Raw genomic sequence first — 16470 nt, 5'->3', positions numbered from 1 at the left:
GGACCGTCAGCATTTTCCAGTCATAACTGAAAGTGGACGTGGTACCTAAAATACACTGACTGCACTTTTATTAGAAAAACAGTCTTCCTCTGCACCATTGTTATTTCTACGTCTCCTTTTTTATTTAAGCTTTATTAATATTAAAATTAGTCACACTTGTCTTGCAGATTTTTACTTTTGCTCATTCATCATCTGATGATCTCTCAGACTTTCCTGCTGGCCCTATAATTCTCTAAAACTGTATAAAATATCTCTGCCCAGCTCCATTTGGATCACCTACAAAAATAACCTATACATAAGCAATATATAAAGATGGTGCACAAGGTCAAAATCAAGGCCGAAACATCTCACCTACAGGTGCTGCCATTCTCTGCATCTTTTACATAGGTTGGCTGCTCCCCACTTCTGTCTCCCCCATACAACACAGACTGCTAAGGCTCACTCAAACATATTAAATGGAACTATCCAAGGAGTGGTTTATATACAGTCTGTGCTGTGACCACTCCAGCCGCTGTCAATCACAGCTGCTGACCATGATGTCACTTCATCCTTTTTTTAGCTGACAATGTCTAATTAAATTTGAAGCCATCAAAAATGAAATGTTCAGCTACCTGGCTAACAGGCCATAAACAATCTATTGGAAAAATGTATTTGAAGGGCAGTTTTTAGTTGGGTCCGTGTCCCATCCACTAACATTGAGGAGGTGAGGTGGATGTTTGGTCTAGCTTTCATGTTGTCCTTTTTTATATACAATCTATGACAGGATAAAATCTGCCTATCAGGCAGTTAAACATGAATCATAGTCCTAAAATGTACATTAATGCAACACAAAATAACTTCATCGTCTTCATGCTTGTTAATTAGAGCCTACACTTGTCCATCGGCATGGGTGCATTAGTGCCGACTCTTACTGTAAGTTTTTGGCTGTACGATAAGCATGAGTATCAATTATCTATCCCCAACAATATAAGAGCACCAACATTAAAGCTTAAACTGTGAAGTCATCTTTAAGGCTGCGTTCAAGTGCTTTTGATTTCTCACTCAAGCTACTGAAGTGATGAAAAACACCTGAAATAAATGATGCATGATTTAAGTCAGTCATTTATCAACAAATGTGATTGTACTGTCAAGATCCCTTATACAGGAAATTTTCACCATCATGCATTACATATGTGGGGTCAGCATTCAAAATATATCATTGAACACTGTCTGAGGAGAAATGTTAGCGCTCTGTTTGGACAGTAGAAACACACTGCACTAAAAACCAGTGTGTGTCTTTTTCTAACAGATATATTCATACAAGATCATGGCAATGTGTGATCAATCCTACTGTTACCTTGTGAAAGAAGTCCCACGGTTTAATGACTCTGCACAGGCTCACAGCACAGTCCCAGAGCTCCTGACACACAGACACTCTTCTGTGTGTGGCAATGGAGATTCCAAATTAGGAATGCACACTGAAAACTTTACAGTTTTTGTGCAAATCAATACTCAGAAATCCCTTTATTATTATTTTTTTTCAGAATAAATTCACATCACACAACCATTTTTCATTTTTCATTTATTCATTTGTTTTTTGTTTTCTGTACTAGATTATTGCAATCTGGTTAATTCACATTTAAAAAGCAGTCATTGACCAGACGCACTGAAATCGATGATATTCATTTTTACAATAACCATTATAGGCCCCATAGAGACTGGAAAACCCAATCCAAAAAAGGAACATCTGTATGGTTTTCTGCGCTTTATTTTGATGTCTTTTTTTCATTGTAATTACAAAAAGAAAAAATATATATAACAATAATCATAAAAAGGATGAGGAGTTTGGAAGAGGGGGGGATTTAGGAATATTACGACTGGCAAACAAACAATCACAACACAGCACAAGTACCTACTTACTGCAAGAAATAAAAGGTACAAAAATGAAAAACAAAGAAAATAAGCGCATATGGAATAAAGAAAAAAAATAAATCAAATAAATTGGCACCTATGAATACAATAAGCAACTGAGGGGACAAGAAAGTGAAGCTTTTTCCTACAATCTATTTAAAAAATCCAAAAACAAAGGGTGTTTTCTTTCCTTTTTTTATTTTCTATTTGTTAAAAAAAATAAAATGCATGACCTAGGGAGTGACTGGTGGGAAGGTAGGGGGAAAAGGGGAGGAGGAAGAAAGTGGGGGGGGGGGGAGTTGTTGGCAGGGACAATAAAAAATACTGCACGTACAATACCTTTGTTCACCCTTCTCTTTCCTTCATCTAGCTCTTACTGCTTTCCTCACCCACTTTTTCCTTTCTTTATTTAATAGCATATCCCATTAATATTCCTTTCCCCCGCTGCTCCTAATAGCCGCACCCAGTGGCGCGATCGTTAGAGTTTTACATGTGAGTAGCAAATGACACTTTGATTGGCTGTGATGTGGAGATGGGGGTCCCCTGCCGGCTCCGGGTCGGGGGCCCCGGCTGAGCTGAGAGATCCTGCCGGGCCTCGGTCTCACTGCGCGTGCTGACTCAGTGTGTGGTTCTGGAGGGAGAGAGGAAGAGGGAGAGATAGGGAGAAAAAAGTGAGAACACATGATGAGAGAAATAATGGGCAACATGAGCATAGTGTTTTCCACTTGCCCCCCCACCCAATAATAGAACAGAAAAGAACAGAAACACAACTGCCTCCCACAGCACAGACAGCAAGGCCTCCATGCTTTATACATGGTCTGACGGGAGACGAGAAAGGGAATAGGAGGGGATAGAACAAGATAAGGAAACAACTCAGCAACATAGTAGGGACAGTATAAATGTGCTATGGTTGATACAAAATTCTCTCTGATCCTATGTCATTTTTGAACATTAGGACAAATATGATGTCCTCAAATGCCACAAAACCTTGTTTTGTCCAGTGCTAAGTTACTGAGACAATATAGTATTTGTTCTGTTTTTTTATCAGTGGCAACCCGACGCCTCCATTTGTTTATTGAGATCTGTGAAACCCTGGTGTCTTTTGATATTGTGATTAATATTTTACAGAAAGCGTCTCCATACCTCTGAGACGCCTACACTCACATCTCTCTAAAGGCATCAACGCACTACACATCAATACATAATCACAACGCACAAAAATCTACCCTTTTTTTTTCACAATTAGAATTCACAACAACAGTGAGAGGACAAAGGGAGACTGATGCAGATGTTCTCTAGGTAAGAGTCAGATTTACAGACAGATCTGCTTGCGGTTTACATATACACTTATACTTTCCTAATGAAACAATACACACACAGGCATGTACAAGCCAATCCATGGGTGTTAGGAAGGTTGTACACAAAAATATACTTTATGCTCCTATGATCTCTCTCACACACACACACACACTACAGTCCTCTGTGGCTGTTCCCTATCAGCTACAATGGGGAAGTGAACTCATGATAATCTGGATTTGCTGGTTTGGAACTTAGCTAGCATAACATCTAAAGCTGGGGAGATACTGTCTGTGTGTGTGTGCCTGTGAGTGTGTGTAGGCGATGGGGAGATGATTGGAATGATTTCTCTGGAAATGTCTGTGTGTGTGTGTGTGTGTGTATCAGAGAAATTTCCACTAGGATGCTTTCCTCCTCCCCTCTCCTCATTTTCCCCAGACAGTACAGCTTTCTCCCTGTGAAACATTCCCTACCTCTCTCTCTCTCTCTCTCACTCGGTCTCACACACCACACACACACAAATTCCCTCTGAAATCTTTCCCTATCATCCCAGCCTTCTTCACACATACACACTCTCACTTACAGACAAACAACACACACAAATTCCCAGTGAGATCTTCCCAATCAACGCCCCCCCAACACCACCTCCCCAAACCTTCACCACCACTAAAAGCAGCTTTCTCAGATTAATCGCTCTCTCTCACACACACAGATAGGCCCCACTACGGAAAGAAAAAAAAAGGACAAAAAAGAACAGTGGATGGCAGAACGAAAAAAAGAGGAGGGGATAGGGGGATGAGGAGAACAGAGAGACTAGGAGGGGTGGATGGGGACAGAAATGTGAAGGATTATACGTGGTTTGGGGTTGATAAATACTTATTTGTCATTCTATGGCCCTTATCTTGCTGTGCATGTTTTGTTGAGCCCTTTGGTGTGTGTGTGTGTGTGTCTGTAAAAGAGAGAGGATGTGTGTATGCTGTACGACTGTGTATGTGTGTCTGCCACTCGGCTTTAGAGGCCAAGCTAGCCTGTCCAGAGGAAAGCAAGGGGTAATAATGCCCTACACTGGAGAGAGGTCTCCACACACACACACACACACACATAGTACACACATAGTCACACACTCAGACAGCCACATGCAGGGTTTCAGAGGAATGGGTGAGCAAAATAACGAATGGGACAGTGAAAAAAAGTGTCTGTTTTCCGTATGTCTGTGAGTGTGTTTGTGTGGAGGTCTCTCTAGTGAGGAAGGAGATCTCACTGGGAGCAAGTGACCCCATTATGAAAGAAAACCCTCCTCTCTCTCTGTCTGCTGCCTCTCACTATACTGTTTTCACTCATCCCTGCCCCTCCGTTCCATCACAACGGTAGCAGGATGCATTCCCTCTTGTAGCCAGAAGAGGTCAGGCTCATTCCTCTTTATGTGACCACATATGAGCAAGGAAGGCTATCACTTCATCTTTATGAACTTGTCTCATATATGAGCTCAGTATTAGAGGTCATAGATGAGACAAGTTCATAAAGGTGAAATGATAGCCTCCCTTTCTCATTAGAAAAGTGAATGAACAGGAAAAATAATATCTGAAGGACTGAAAGCAGGAATTAAAGAGGAAAAGATAGAGAGAAAGAGAGAAGAGAGAGAGAGAATGTGTGCTTCTGTTTTCCCTCAGGTTCTTTGGGTCCAACTGCTGGTGTATTGATTTGTGGATGAAGCGAGGGATGGAAAGGAAGGACAGAGAAAAAAGAGGGAGGGATGGAGGAAGGCCATGGTCGCTCCCTGGAGGAGCTCACAGTGCTGCAGAGGCCTGCTGGAAATAGCCCAGAGGAGAGGAGTAAGGAGAGGAGAGGAGAGGAGAGGGAGAAAGATGAGAGAAGAATGTAATGGACGAGTGGATGACAGTCTGCCACACACACACACACACGCAGACTCCCGGTTACTTCTCTTCATTTACGTAGTTGTTGGGGGCTTGGTATTGATTATGCAGCAGTGAAATCGATCAGTGTGTGTGAGTGTGTATGTGTGTGTGTGTCACAGTGTGACATCTGCTCTACAGCAGAGTAATTGATATATTCTACAGAAAAAAATGGGTGACAGAAGAGGAGGGAGTAAAGGAGAGGAGTGTTTTTATATTTAGTGTTGAATGTGCTTCTTTAATACACCTGCACCAACCACACCTGAAATTGTTTCACAATAAAAGCCTTCCAACAAAGTGCCCTACCTGTTTTAATGTAAAACAGATAACATGAATGAACAACCAGAGCATGGCTTCCTGCTAAAATGAGATTAAAAAAAAAACATGCAAAACTAGCTGAAATGGAAAATAAAGACTGCAAAAATAAAGGTTCAAGATGAGACAGGCCTTCACGACAATTTAGTCAGGTCTTAGTAATGTGATGATCATTTTCTTAAAGGCTTTAAATAATTCCACCATGTTTCAGTGGTTCCTTATCGTAGCAGAGGGTGCGCACACTGCAGTGGGAACAGCCTGTCTTCCAGGCCAGGCCAGACCAGACCAGTCAATACAGAGGCCTGTCATTGTTTTTCCTAAACTGCTTAGAGAGAGCGAGGCTAAAGCCTGCAGAGCCATGGGCCCAGGGGAAATATGGCCCTGTCGCATTACCCCCGCGCACCACTAAAACACACACACACACACAGGAATAGATGCACACATTTGCAGCTAGGAGCACATGCATGTACAGACCTATGGTGCCAAAAAAAGCAGGATAGAAGACTAGAACACACAATTCTTGACACACAAATACAAGGCGAAAACAGGACAACAGAAGCAACCAAGAACCAATGGAGATGAGAGAAAATCTAATTTGCCCTGCACACATATACTGATGAGAACTGTTGTCACCTTCAATATGCATGTGTGTGTGTGGTCACACTTATCCATACAACAAAGACATATTTTAAGTATGTTTGCCTTAAAGACTTCACCGCATCACTCACTGGCCTTGTTTCAAGTCAAAGTAACTTTCTTTCAGTTATTTGAACATCCACACAAACACAAACATTTTGAGGTTCTGTAATGATGTAACAACTACACCTTCAAACACAGGTGCCAAGTCTCTAATAGTCACAGGAAGAGGAAGCACTGCTCCTGGAACAATGCCGTGTGTCTGTGTGTGTGTGCTGCCTAGATGTATCAGTGAGCGTCTGTCAGTGCGTGAATTTGTGTCAAATGTGTGTGTGTGTGTGGGGGTAATTGGAGGCAGTCCAAATCCTGTGTGTTTCTAAGTGTGTGTGCATGTGTGTATGCGTGCCCCATCTCCATTGCTGTTTTTAACACCAAATGAAAAATCACCTTAGTCGCCTTGTGGTCTTCTTTGGGTTCAGTGTATTTATAGCTCAGAGCTGACACTCTTCCAACAGCATGAGCACGTCTATGTCTGTGTGTGTGTGTGTGTGTGTCTGGGACTAGCAGATGGGCTGTCTTAGCCCTCTTCCTCTGCTCCCTGGCTTGTCTTTAGCCCCACCCGCCCAGGACAGGATGCTGCCTCGGGAGTAGATCAAAAATAAACGCACCCCCTGCCCTTAACATCCCACTGACACGTATTCCCTCCTCCACTCCCAACTCTTCCATTTCTCTCTGTCTGTCTTTGTCCCCATGTTTTCCCGTCATCTCTTGTTTTCCTCCTGTTTTAAATGATTGAAGTATCTATCAAAAACTTCCTTTGACCTCGTCACTATCACAATGACCCTCTCTTTTCTCCTCTCTCCCGACAACCAGGGTGACCTCTCTGGCTATGTCCTGTTTGGAGCGCTCGCTCCCTTTCGTTTGCCTACGGGGACTTCCCCTCTCCTGTTGCTAACGGCCCATTCAGCCAGGTTTGGACTAGTAAACAGAACCCAAAATACATTCACAGCATGAAGGGCATACACAAATGCACAACTACGCATGAATCTACACCAGATCGGCAGCAAAGGTGAGGACTCCCTGCTGGAAGCCGTTACACAAAAAGAGGAAGTGACCTCACCTCCAGCAGAAATAACCGATCATTCCTGAGCACCGCATGACACATTCGAGTCACACCATTACAGAGAAAAATGTTTGTAGGTTCAAGTGAACGATATCTCTCTCTTTCTCTCTGACACACACACACACACACTGCTAGGGAATGCTGTCCTTACAGACTACAAACCTGAGTGCCAGATGAGGACTGGAGAACGTACATGAGTGACACATATAGCCTACATAAACACACCCATACAAAGTCAAAACACTGAAAATGTGACATGTATAGAACGCACACAATCACACAAAAATAAAAAGTGCAGGTCGAGGTTACAGACGGACAAATAAATGCACAGACATGATTCATCCAACACACACATGTGCTCGCAATTCAGCAGAGCGTGCTGGCTTTCCGTGTCACTGTCATATTACTGCACACGCCCAATCCCCACCAATCCCTAAGGGGCCGGCTTTTTTTTTTTAATTATTATTATTATGCACTCTAAAGTAAAAAAGAGAAACATATGGAGCTCAGATGTAAAATAATGGATAAGTAAATGGGTGGAGGTTTTGGTGTTACATAGCTGCAAAAAGGTTGATTGAAAAGGCCTTTGATAAACAAACCACACAGCTGAGTTAAGTGTAAACAAAATGGATATTGGATGGAAGGAAGACTGGGAGCAGAGCATCAGCTGAGTGTGTGTAGGAGCATGCCAGCTATTGTTTTTTATGTCATTCCCATGTCTAGAAGAAGCACCGAGTGATCATATAGCACTGGTCATATATCTAATGCTACAACCTCCACTGACTTACGACCATAATTAACTGGCATATCTCAAATACTGGGCATGTACTATATATGTATGTAGAACAGAGTTATACCACAGACCTATTTGTTTTTTATTTTAATTGTGATTTACTTTTTGCGGTATAAATATATATGGAAATTAATTTCTTGATGATGGTACTACATTTACTCTACCATTTCAGCAAGTTTTAACTGGTGGCTTGTAGTTAAGTTAAACACATGCATAACGTTTACAAAACTACTCTCAATCAATTTATTATTCACTTATAATTGATTAAAAATATCTGAGTTCTTGACTGAATATTTACAGTGTGTGATGTCTTGGAGAGTTTACTGAGGTTACCCAAGGAAAACAAACAAACAAACAAACAGTTTGCATATCCTGGCCCTCTGGACTTTTTCTATATATCTGATATCTCAACATATAACAGAACAAATTAGTTAAAACAACAAACAAAACAAACATATACCAAAACAAAACAAAAAAAACTTAGTTCAAAGTAAACAAAAAATAATAATAACAGTTTAAGTGACTGAACCACAGTGTGATTCAGATTTTATCTGGTCTGGTGTTGAGCAGAAAGAACGATTGATAAACATGCAAAAAAAGGGTGAATGAAACTGATGAATAACAGGAAACATCAGAGAAATTATAAATGTATAAACCAACTGCTGACACAGACAAGCTAACATGTAATTTGTGGCAGAATGAGTTTATGAGCCAAACTAATGAATGACAGACAGTGCTGTGTGGTAGCGAGTGCCACGCTCATACCTGTGAGTGTATTTTGGCAGGGCTGATAGAACACTGCGCCATGCAGAGCCTGTCCTTTTCTATGACACATTACCTCTGTTTACCTGTCACACACTCTCACACACACAAACCGAATGACAGGAACATGGTCCAAGCTGTTAGAAACCCTCCAGGTGTTGGCTCAAATACTGTAATTCCTTTGTATCTGTCTCAAACACTGTTTATCTTTTTCCCCCACTTCTCCTCGCTGCCTGTCTTTGTCTCCGTACATCCTTCTGTTCCACTGATTTACAAAGCAACAAGTCACTACTTTGGATTTTTTTTCCCTCCTCTCTCCTTCCTCATGGTGTGCATCTTTTTTGCTGTTTTTTTAAGTACCTAAAAGCATAACTACACACACACAAAGGTGTACGACCATAAAAAAAAATACATTTCCAGATGATTAACTGGTGCCATATTGAGATTTCCTTTCTTCTTTTTAAATGCAACATGAACAGAATGTGCTTTGCATTCACAGTGTGAAATGATGAAGACTTCAAAAATTCCAACAGTGTTAACAGCCACGGACACAATTTGCATGCAATTTTTCCTTAGGTGGTCTGGAAGTCTAAGGACAGTTAGTTGTATTGACAGAAACACTTTTTAAGCTTTCTTTCCCACACTTTGGCTGAGTTCTTTATCTAGTGTTTGCCTCATGTTTAAACTATTATCACAATAAGCCATTTTTATACAGCTTTATAATAAGAGTACTTCCAGAATAAGTAGTAGTTGTGGTTCTGTGGTGGTAGCAGTAGTATTGTCTGGGTTGTTGACTCTCGATCTGCCTCTCCACCTCTCTTTTGTTTTGAATCATTTTTGTTTCTGTCTGTTTTTTTCCCTGCTGAAAAAAAACCTTCAAGTCTGGGGATTTGGGGAGGGAAGAATATGTGTGTGTGTTTGTGTGTGTGTGTGTGTGTGTGTCCCAGGTCCCCATTCTAATAACACAGAGTCTCCCAGTGAGCAGTGGGGCAGCTGAGTATGCTCCCCTGGAACGCCACAGGGATCTACGGATCAAATTCATACTCACACACACATCTATTCACACACACAGAGCCAGGGGATACATGGATCAGAGACTACACACTATGACTTGACACAGTACTCACAATCAGACACAACACACACGCACAAATGCACACATACATAAACCCTATTGCCATTTCAGCCACATCCACATCTTTCCATAATTCAGTTAGAGGCAGACGGGGAAGCTCTTAGATTCAGACAAAGACAAAGATAACATTATTCACAGACAGACTGCTAAACACAGCTCATTTCACACACGTGCATGCACACACAAACCAACTGCAGACAGTGAACATGTCGGTTAAGCTCTGCTGTGTCCTGCATTAACCACAAAAATAAACCTTTTATTCATTACCGCATAGCTATATTCTATTCCTGCAGCTGTATTTACTAGTTCCATAATAATTAACAGTATAGAGTCTAGAGAGAGACGATGGGAAGTGCTGCAATTTAAAATGCAAAATGAAACCTCATGTACTTAGACTTTTGCACTATGTGTGTTTGCAGGTCTCCATCATCCTGTCATGCATTCATACACTGCAGGTTCTTTTAATTGTGTCTACAAAGGAACAGCTTTCTATGTGCATGTGCAACTCTCAAATATTCAACACCAGTGAGACAGTAGGGACACACACACACACACACACACTAAGATCAATCTATTTATTCATCTGACCAGCAGTCCACCCATCTAGCAATGTTTAAATATTTACTAGTGCTAAAGAAAATGGTGTAGCGCAACAGCCACACAACAGGAAAAAAAATGGATGATTGGGGAGGGGTAAAAGAGTGATGGATGAAGCAAGGGACAGAAGGAAGCACTGAGGGCAGAAGCTGCAGTATAGCACCCCCTGGAGGCTCGAAGAAAATCAAGAAGAACTGTCAGGGAGTGTAACGCAGTAGAGAGTCGGCGCTAAAGTAGAGCTGAAGGTCTATTTTGAACTTGTGATACTTCCACAAGAGGGAAACAAAGGCCTTATAAATCCTAAAACTACTGCTTATGCAGATATTTGGATAGTGTAAAAAATAATGGGAATTATGCAATGTTACAATCACACTAAAGTATGGTTTAGAGTGTTATTTGAATCTAAATTATTGGACTATTAAAAAAATCAGTTAGTCCAGCTAATTGTAAATGAAAAAGGACCAACGTAATAAAAAAAGGAAGAAAGGAAGAAACTAAAATTGAGAGAATGAGGAATATGTCTGTGAAGTCTGGGAGTAAAGGCAGAGAGAGATCCGGAAGGACCTCACTGATCAGGGCCACAGCATTTTTTATTTACACACTCACATACACACATGCAGACACACACCAAAACATCTCTTATTTACCAGCTTACGTCTGCACTATTTATGGGGCACTGGGGAGAGGCACAGAAGAGAGGAAGAGAGGAGAGGGGCTAAAATATGCATAGGGGCTGGTTCTTCTGGGACAGACTGGGGGAGTCAGAGAGAGAGAGAAGGAAGAAGACAGAACAGGAGGAGGGAGAGAGACAGGAAGGGAGAGAAAGTGAAATCTGTGGTGTGTATGTGTCAGAGATGGATAGAATGATGTGAAAGCAAGTGATTGAGAGTGTGGTGAGGACTTTGTATGCAAAGGGAGGGGACAGAGATGGAAAGAGAAGGGTTAGGAGTGCAGTCTGAAGGGAGAGAGGATGATGCAGCGGTGTGTCCATGTTGCAATGACCCATGGGTTTTTGAGTGTGAGTGTGTGTGTGAGGGAGCAAGAGAGAGAACCAGAGAGTGAGCTGGACATCATATGGCCCCTCTGAGGGGTTGAAAGAGGCCAAAGCCTTTTCTAGCTGGCCAACCAGCCTTCTTCATCCATCCGCACCTCATTAAAACACGCGCGCACACACAAATTACCCTATTCCACTTACTCTGGCAGATGCGCGCACACACACAGACTCGCACATGTGATAACTGCTAGCAGTGGCATTAACCTCCATGGTTGTAGCTCTCCATCTCCCCCAGTCAGCCTTTCTGTCTAGCCCACTTAGAGAGCCCTCCCATGGGGAAATGGAGCTGTGGCAGGTCAGGCAAGGGCTGCAAGTTTTCACACACACACACACTTGGGCCAGAACCAAAGTGTAACAAGATGGATATAGCCACAGTGCAACAGCCTAAGAGGAAGCTGTACAAGGAGCTGGGGAAGGAAAAGAAGTTGAACTGAGCACAACTTAGCTGGATTGAAAACAGCAGAATAAAACTCATCGGAACCATCTTATTTAGCTAAGGTGATAGAGCATTTTGTGTTGCTGAGTCAAGTTGAGCTACTAACCCCTGGCCATCAGATACAGTAGCAAATCACTAAAAATACCACAGTTCAGGCCTGCCAGATTTAGTCATAAAGTCTTGATGGAGCTTGAGGAAACACTAAAGCAGATTAAACCTGCAGAATTTTTAGCTATTTTCTGACTCTGATCCTTTCACTTCATCACTCTATGAAGACATTGTGTGACCTGGTCAGATGGCAGGAGAGCAGTCATCTGGGATAAGGAGGGAGAGGGGTGTGTGCATGTGTATGTGTGCAGTGGAGTGTTGCAGTTAGAAGGAGTGTGTGAGGCGTTAGTTGTGCCTGTGTGTGTGGACATTAACCGACAGGGTCCAGCAGTCACCCTGCTGTTAAATGGACTGGCCAGCCATATGCCCACCACCTCTGGCCTTATATCACTGCCACTTTGTATGTGTGTGTTTGTGTGTGTGTGTGTATGTAGCAGGAGTTACAGGCCTTATTAGACTCTAAACACCACTATTAAAAATATTTTTTTTACCAGTATTCTTTTTTCTTTCTTGTGGCTAAAGCTCTCGGCCTGCACACACCAACATTACAGTATGCTATACTGTATGCAGTATACAGTAATGCTCAGACTTATTAAGCATAGGCATTACTGCTTGCAATAAAGTTTTTTGGAGAGGTTATAGCCAGTGAAAATCTATCAGAAAAGACCAAATTAAAACAGTAAAAATATAAAATTGATGTGTGAGAAGGCAGACTAACACACAAGATTATGTTCACATTCATTATTCTATTGAATTAATGCCCTGTTGTGATTAGAGGAAAAATTAAAAGCTGTTCACAAACCTTATATCTTAAATATATATTTGACATTGTATATTTTTACTATTCCCTGTGTGTGGGTAAATAAAACAACCCTGATCATTTTTCAGATCCTTCAGACCCACTGTTAATGACACATCACTCTGTCAAGCACCTGTGCTTTTTGACAGTGTCGATAAGTTACCGGCACCACATACTAGACACACATATTTTGTATTTTAACACAAAAAAAAGTGAAATATGTGTGCGCATTCCACAAAGACAGTGGTAATAACTGCAATGTATGGTTAATAAGGCCGACACTACAGATATTACTTTTAGCTGGCCCAAGGTTTGACCTGAGGAACTTGGAAATTATTAGTCCAAACCAGTACTGGGAGATGGAAGAAGACAGGAAGGTTTATATCATCACAGACCTGGCCACAGCTGGCCTAAGACCTACTCTTGGGTGACTTATATTCACTCACACACACACACACACGCCTAATGTGTCTGGACCCTAATGACATGAAGCTTGCCAGAACCCTGCACAGACCTCATGAGGAGAGATATAAATATGAAAGCGGGGAGAAACAGTGAATATAGAGGCTCTATGAAGTACTTGGGAGGACCAGGACAAATACATTTATTATATAGAGAGAGATGGGTATAGGCTTAATAAAAATAGAGACTGGTTTAGAATATGAGTTGACAAAAAAACAGTAATGGCAAAGTGTGAAGTAGCATATCAGTGGCTGCACACAAACACATAATTCACCCGCACTGGCTCACAGACAGAGAATTAGGCCAATGATAAGGATGTATTAAGGTGTCTTACCTGTAGTTCTGTCTGAAAAAAGAACTTCTGTGGACACTGGGAACAGTCATAGATCTTGTCTTCCTGACCGTGGACGGCAAAGATGTGCTGCTGAAGCTTGTTGGCCTGCACAAACACTAAGAGAAGGATGAAGACAGAACCAGTTACACAGTGTTTATATGAAGTAGTCGCTTAAAGTTTACTGCAACTGAAATATGTCAGAAATAAAGTGTGTGTCCATGAGGGTCCTACTGTCTATTATAATGACAGCCTGTAAAGTCACTGCGGTTTTATTGGCTAAATTCAAGGTTTGCTGAAAACCAATCATGTTCTGGGGCGGTCTGTAGAAGATGACTGTCAGCTTAGACTGCAGTGCATGTCCATTTGTATTACTAAACTGATACAGATTTACCTGCCGCCTCAGGAAACTAATCCGATCTGCAATGTCATGTCTCTGATATTTTTCTAGTATAAAATGAACCAATGTGGTAAAGGATTGTGAGTACAAGTAATCTCACAAACACACCCATAAACACCTACAAAGCAAATGAGGGCTGACTGGCAAGGAGGGGAGTGAAACAAAAAGAAAACAGGAAGAGCGATCCTCAGAAGACCATGTGATATTTATCAATAAATTATCTTGTCTTTTTTTAACTTCCGCTCCATTGTTGTCTCCTACACTTCTTCCCCCTTTCTTTCTCTCCCTTTTGTTTCAGTAAACTTTTGGTTTTCACTGCGAGTGTGTATGTGTTGAATTATTAAGCCTCCCCATAGGAGTGGTGCCCATCTTACTAATTCATAAGTCACCAAGGAATAGAGTTAAAGTTTAAAGCGTTGCTGTGTACCTGAGGGGTGGAGGGAGGCACACAACACAAGACAAACTCAACAACTGAGCAAGGGAGGAAAAGAAAGAGAGTGGTGGAGTGACACAAGAGAAAGAAAGAGAGAGAGAGCATAAGGGGAAAAAGAGTCAGAGATGGAATAGGAAGAGGACAAAGTTTAGGTGCTGACTTTGTTTCTGCTAAAATAGGTGCTGAATGCAACTCTGAGCGCCACAGGCCTAATTTGATGTTCTAGTATTTTGTCTCTGCCCACCAGTGGATTGCACAGATTTAAGGTACTTTATTTGACCAGTTTGGAGGCATTACTATGTTCACTTTTGCAGTGACCCCCCCCACTGCAATATAACTCCCACAGTTAGAAAACAATAAATATTTTTTTTTTTTTTTTTTTTTTTTATTTTAGATACTGTATTAATCCCAGAGGGAAATTCGTTACGGCTGCTGCACAAGCAGTGTCATACAATGACTAGCAAGGCGCGCCACAGGCTAGGGTGAAGCATCTTGCCCAAGAACACACAACAGTGACTAGGGAGGAGTTGGGATCGAACCACCAACCTTCCGGTTATTGGACAACCCTGCTATCCCACTGCGCCACTGTTGCCCCATTTCTGATGTGATTTTAATGTTTACCCAAAATCTAAAACCCCACAGCCATTACAGCACATTTACACCCTGCAACATATGTTTAAGTGCAGTAATGTTTCAACTGCACTTGTTAAAACTTCTCTGTTTAATGTACTCAGGCACATATTTCAACCTATATCCGTCACCATCATCATTATCCATCATGGAGGCATCTGATTTATCCCAGATTTATTATTAGGCACAAGTGGCTATGAGTGAGACAGAGTTATCGGTGCTACTGTCCTTGAAAGTAAATGTGTGTGTGTGTCTGTCGCTCACCTGTGAAGCAGACGGGACACTTGAAGGTACCTCCCATGCCTTCGAAGCTGTGCTCTATCAGGTGGCAAAGCAGCTTGGCAGGTGAATCAAACATCTGGTTACACAGCTTGCACTCGTGATTGATGCCCTCCTCTGCAAATAGGAGACAGACACGCATGTATAGGCAGGATTAGGCAACATAAAAACAGGAACATATGACATCATTTTATAAAATTAATACAACAACTCCTGACAGATGTTTTGTACAAATACAGACAGATATGTAATAAACTGGTAATTGGAAAAGGATGAATTTTGCTTTTACCCTGGAAACATCAACAGCAATTTTTTTCCATGCATTTTATAAAAAGCATTAACAATGCTTATGCTGCATCTAGTTTCACTTTATTAATACAGACATTATAACACAGGTTGTATCACAAACTCTGTCCTCTCCGTTGCTGCAGCATTTACCAATCCCAGTACCACGTTCATCCCAACTGGTAATTGCCTGTCCTCCCCACCGGGTTTGTGGATGATCGGCCCTCCTATAGCTCTCCTTTCCCTCCCTCTGTCCTCGTTATCTGTCCACCCCAGTGCAGTCACTCAGCCGTCCCTTACTGTGCCCATTCCTCCCTCTGTGTCACCTTTCCCCCTTGGTCCATCACCTTCTGGTTAATTTGTGTGGGCTCCAATTCAGTTCCCTACACATACACTAGACTTAAAATTATTTGACAGCTCTTGTCATTCTGTGCACGTCTTTCTCAATTCACTGCCTTGCAAAAGCAGGGCTTCAATTAAGAAAGAATCATAACCTAAGAAAAACTGAACTGATCATATTTAAATTTTTTTTATCACAAACACCTTTATTCTCACTTGGGGATAATACTAGTGTATACATGTGTATCTTTGTCTATTTAAAGAAGGTGTGAGTGACATCACAGCACCCATGGTGAAAGGCCAGATGAAGGTGGGCGTTATAAACGCACACACATGCTCCCCTTGACGCTTAGGTCTCCCGCCTGTTGTCCTTATCACTGTTGTACCATACAGGACCAATACCCCAGTCGCCCACACACACCGTGTGGGGCCACACACACACACACATACACAT

At 41.8% G+C, this 16470-nt stretch overlaps 1 protein-coding gene across 1 annotated transcript in view; it reads right to left on the bottom strand.

Moving 5' to 3' along the window:
* Nucleotides 1–1681: 1681 nt before the first annotated feature.
* The window catches only part of znf423 (zinc finger protein 423), a 112704-nt gene continuing 97915 nt past the window's right edge, over nucleotides 1682–16470 (bottom strand). Inside the window, exons 19-21 of the mRNA XM_028408405.1 lie at nucleotides 15378–15509; nucleotides 13654–13769; nucleotides 1682–2521 (exon numbers count right to left, since the gene is read on the bottom strand). Of these exons, the coding sequence (XP_028264206.1) occupies nucleotides 2492–2521; nucleotides 13654–13769; nucleotides 15378–15509 (278 nt within the window). The 3' untranslated portion in view covers nucleotides 1682–2491. The remainder of the gene's footprint in view (nucleotides 2522–13653; nucleotides 13770–15377; nucleotides 15510–16470) is intronic.

Source organism: Parambassis ranga, chromosome 6 (assembly GCF_900634625.1).
Source record: "Parambassis ranga chromosome 6, fParRan2.1, whole genome shotgun sequence".
Classification (NCBI taxonomy): Eukaryota; Metazoa; Chordata; class Actinopteri; family Ambassidae; genus Parambassis; species Parambassis ranga.
This window is presented reverse-complemented; position numbering and strand designations above follow the sequence as displayed.